At 43.3% G+C, this 4,751-nt stretch overlaps 1 protein-coding gene across 6 annotated transcripts in view; it reads right to left on the bottom strand.

Annotated features, from left to right (window-relative positions):
* Positions 1-255: 255 nt before the first annotated feature.
* Positions 256-4,751, bottom strand: part of dyrk1b (dual-specificity tyrosine-(Y)-phosphorylation regulated kinase 1B) — a 46,649-nt gene continuing 42,153 nt past the window's right edge. For 4 of the 6 annotated variants that reach the window (XM_058377019.1, XM_058377022.1, XM_058377017.1 and 1 more), the window contains 4 exons: positions 4,691-4,751; positions 2,935-3,238; positions 2,614-2,717; positions 256-2,493 (listed from right to left, as the gene is read on the bottom strand). The exon at positions 4,691-4,751 is cut by the window's right edge and continues 101 nt beyond it. In XM_058377019.1, the coding sequence (XP_058233002.1) occupies positions 1,825-2,493; positions 2,614-2,717; positions 2,935-3,238; positions 4,691-4,751 (1,138 nt within the window). In that variant the 3' untranslated portion in view covers positions 256-1,824. The remainder of the gene's footprint in view (positions 2,494-2,613; positions 2,718-2,934; positions 3,239-4,690) is intronic. The other 2 variants (XR_009203340.1, XM_058377020.1) reach the window with 2 other exon arrangements.

Below are 4,751 nucleotides of genomic sequence, written 5' to 3'. Positions count from 1 at the left end.
TGAGACATGGAGAAAGATAAAGAAAGGAAAAGAAAGAAAGATGAAAGAGAGAGGGAGAATAAAAAGAGAAAGAACAAACAAAATGGAGAATGAGAGAAAAAGCGAGACAGACATTTGATTTAGAATCTTCAGAGAGTCAGAAACAGAGAGACAGACAGACAGAGAGAGAGAGAGAGAGAGAGAGAGAGACAGGTGGGGTAAGACAGGAAGTGAGAGTCTGATGGAGAAGGCAGATGAGTTTAAAAAAAAAAAAAAAATAAACAAAAAAAAAAGAAACAAACAGGGAAGCATTTTGGTTTTTCTGTGTGGCCGAGCGCTTTATCATGGTTTTCTTGTTTTTGTTGCTGTATCACTTCCTCCTGTGTGTGTGTGTGTGTGTGTGTGTGACTACGGTTTCTGTCATTTGCTTCATTTTATTTGTTTCAGAGTTTGAGATCAGAGAAGCCAGTGTCAGCCAACGAGATCGAAAAAAAAAAGTAACAAAAGTGTGTGTGCGTGTGTGTGTGTGTCACCTGTCTGACAAAATAATAAATAACACATCAAATAAATTAAAAAACAAAACACCACACCCACCTTGTCTTTCTCACTCCCTGATCCTTCCATCTCTCTATCTCTCTCTCTCTCTCTCTGTAGTGACTCTTAATAAATTAATTTATAAACAATATACACTCACCGCTAGACTTCAGAAAAACAACAAGAAGATAAATCATACTGATCCTTCCTTCTCTCTTACACACTCGCTGGAGAGGATGTGAATTATAGCTGTCACCTCCACCTAGATGTGTGTGTGTGTGTGTGTGTGTGTGTGTCGATACGAGAGTCATACGATATATTGCGATATTAGTGTTCAGTCTCCCAGATATCGTGGCACGACAGCACAGAAACAGTGAAAACTGATAAAACATTCCTGCTAGGACTCGTAGAAAAAAAAACTGCCCAATTATTTTAATCACACTCACGATATTTTTATCACGTATTTAAAGTATTTCACATCATATTTAAAGCTGAAGTTTGTTTTAGGCTTTGTGTTAAAAAGGTTAAAAGTGTTTCTACAATTTCAAAGATAGCTATTTTACATGAAGAGCTACCAGGCAGGCAGCAGAGGCACCGCTTCAGGACGAGTCCCGGGTCAGGACCCTTTATAGACAACTGAGTTTCTGCTACATTTACAAAAAAACAACAGACTTCATCTCTGCTGCCTGCTATGAAACGGCTACCATAACAATATCATGCTAGTTGAATATTGCGATATATCGTATAACCCATAATCGACACGTGCCGACGCATGGTGCTGCTTCTTCATCTCTCTCTCTCTCTCTCTCTCTCTCGCTGCTTCTCTCTAACATTCATCGCTCCAATCCGATGCTCGTCAATGTTCCGTGCCTCGGAAACAAAACACAACAAAAGTTTCAACAAAAAAATAATAAATCTCTCGCTGCAAACCTATCCTTAAATCACATAAAATCCAATAATAATAATAATAATAATAATAATAATAATAGTAATAATAATTGATAATAGTAATAAAAACAAACCTTCTGACGCTCTCTGACGGCTTAACTTATCCCTCTACTCACTTCATTCAAAAAAAAAACTGAACAATGTTATTTCCTTCTCCCTCTTCTCCTCCCCATGCAAAACAAAAACAAAACAAAAATTAAAATTTTCACAAGTTTTTTTCTCTGTGTGGTGTTTTTGAGTGTGTGTGTGTGTGTGTGTACTACATGTCTGTGTATTTTTGTTTTTGTTAAATCATTTACGTTAAAATTTTTTTGTTTTTTCAATTTTTTCGTGTATGGCTTTGCGTAATTTGTTCAAGATTTATCAAGAGTTGGCCGCGCTCTGCCCGCCTCCGCCCCCCCCGCCTCCCATCATGATGGAATCCTCCGACGAATCGGGTCTAACCCCGCCTCTGGGCGGTGCTCCAGTGATTACCCCGCCTCCCTGTGGTGGGTTGTTATTGTTGTTTCCGGGGTAACAGGGCGGGACGTAGCCCATGCTGTCCTGAGTGGGCGGGGCTTGTGCGATCTGCTGCGTCTGAGAGGCCGTTCTAGTCCGAAAGGCGGAGATTCCCAGGTGGAGGTTGGAGGAGCCGTACTGGCTGGAGTCCAGGCTCGACGGAGGAAGAGAAAGGGGCGGAGCCAAGGAAGACTGAGCCAATTGGTGATGGTGGTGATGCTGATGATGGCCGCCGAGACTCAGCTCAATGCTGTCCTGTACTTGCGACGACGGCGGCGGCGATGACATCATCGCCTGACCTTGCGAGCCTTGGCCTTGCGAGCCTTGAACTTGCGACCCTTGACCCTGGGCCGGTCCCTGCTGGCGAAGCTGGCGGCCGTAGACGGGGTGCGGGTGCAACGTCTCCATCATGGCCGCTCCGCCCAGGAAGTGGCGCTGCTGTGTAGCGGCCGGTTTGTGCAGCAGGAGCTGCGGGTATGACGAGTCACTGCTGTCACTGCCTGGCCAGATACGCAACTGCTGCTGAGACGGAGCCTACAGAGGACGACAGGAAGGAAGGACGAGAGGATGAAAGGTGTGAGGAGAGAGAAACAAGAAAGATGAGAGTGGGACAAGGAAAGAGGGAGGAGGTGTGGAAGTGGCATGATGGGATACCTGTGGGCTCTGCATCTCGTAATCCGTGTGTGTAACGGCGCTGTTGTAGTATCGGTTGCTGTACCGATAGTTTCGGTTGTCATTGGAAGAACCGCTGGATCCACCTGGGGTCAGGAAACACAATTACAGATGTGGAACTTTAGTGAAAAGGATAATGTGAAAATCAGCAACCTCAAACAGAGCTGGTGGAACTCTGTATGTATGTATATATATATATATATATATATATATATATATATATATATATATATATATGTGTGTGTGTGTGTGTGTGTGTGTGTGTGTGTGTGTGTGCGTGCGTGCGCGTGTGTCTATGTGTACCGGAGCTGGACACGGAGCTGGTGGTGGAGGTGGAGTGGCTGTGGTCCATGGCCGGGCTGGTGGAGGTGGAGCTGCTGGTGTTTGTTCCCTCGTCTGTGGTCTTTTTGAAGAAGTTGTGCTGCAGGGCATAGAACGGCGTGATGCGTGTTTTGGGGTCATAGTCCAGCATGCGCAGGATCAGGTCCTTAAACTTCAGGTAATCGCAAGGAGCATGGCCTTGCTCCCCAGCCCGCCTTCCCCCGGGACCCCCGGTCTCCACGCCCAAAATCTCATGGAGACGCCGCGTTGCAGGAGGCTTATACTCCTGGGGGGAGAGAGAGAGAGAGAGAGAGATTAAAAACACAACACACACATTTAATCATCATCATCATCATCAAATTATCTATCATTCTGGCTTCAGTGTCGTACAGACAGTTTTAGACAAAACACTGGAAGGAAGTTTAAGTGGGACTAAAAACTCTTTTGGATTAAATGTATTTCAAGTGAATTTAAGTATGGCCTAAAATTTCAGCTACTAAAATAAGATTGTGATGTCACTGAGTTTAACTCTGGAGGCGTGGCCTGTATTCAACTGTATTAGGAGGTGGGGTTCAGGGCTAGAACAGTGAGTATTTGAGCTTTACTGACTAAGAACTAAGACTTAGAAGTAAAACTGTACTAATTACAGAGATAGTGAGAGGGAGTCAGGTGAGAGTGCATGATGGGTAATGGAGAGGAAGTAAACAGACAACAGGTGACCAAGTGTCTGGCTTCACATGGTCTCCAGGTCAGATAATGTCGACAGGTTGGAATATTCACCAAGCTGAACAAAATAAAATACCCATAATTCAGGGTAAACTAGTGAAGTGACTTTTTCAGCTGCTCCATGAGGGGGCACTGGTTAGCTAAACTGAAACTAGCAGTAACCTCTGCTGAGTACTTAACATGTCTCAGCCTTAAAGAATTTTCCAGTGTTCCCAGTTCGTCCTCAGAAGTTAACCATTAATAAACTTGTATTATAAAGAGCATCAAAGCACTAAGTGTTCAACGGTCTGCAGACATGTGCACCATGGAGCTCTGAGTTCAGCAATGTTTTAGCTGAGATTTTCTCAACTTAGTGCACAATCACATAATGCAACAGGTCAGCAAATCCAAATGATCACCAAGGACTCCTCAGGACAGTCCAATGGTGCATGTGGTCTGACCATTGGTCAGTTCTATAGTTTCTATGTGCAATTACATTTTTTATGCATATTTACTGCCTGACAGAATGGAAGGGCATGGTTTCATCTTGTCCAGTCATATACACCCTCCCATTAAATACACAGAGCGAGCAGTCAGTCACTTGTTGGTGTGAATATAGTGTAAGAGTGTGTGGCTCTGGTGAGCTGAAGCAGCTACAGGTTAACACTGGAGACTCAGTTTAGCTCTGGATACGAAGAACACAAATGAGATGATGATGATGATGATGATGATGATGATCTTTTAAGTGGTATTTACACACAACAATTAGATATATTGTTTGAAACGTGGGGTGTGGCTTAACAGATTTAATGATTAATAAGTTACAGGGATTAATAAGTTGAATATATTTAATGACTAATTAAAAGATGATATTTACTTATGAATGATTGCCTGTGTGTGTGATATAAAAGGGGTGGAACTTTATAGATTTAATGATGAGAAGGACAATTGTGATGATTTACTGGTGTGTGTGATGTAAAGGGAGTGGAACATAATGGGTTTAATGGTTAATTAGAAGCAGAGTGCTACTCACAGAGGCTGAAGGATAAAGTACCTTCTTTATGTCCTTGTTCTTCTTGACGGTCCACAGGCCG

Source organism: Hemibagrus wyckioides, linkage group LG23 (genome assembly GCF_019097595.1).
Source record: "Hemibagrus wyckioides isolate EC202008001 linkage group LG23, SWU_Hwy_1.0, whole genome shotgun sequence".
NCBI classification, from domain to species: Eukaryota; Metazoa; Chordata; class Actinopteri; order Siluriformes; family Bagridae; genus Hemibagrus; species Hemibagrus wyckioides.
The sequence above is the reverse complement of the archived record's forward strand: the minus strand, read 5'-3'. Positions and strand labels throughout refer to the sequence as shown.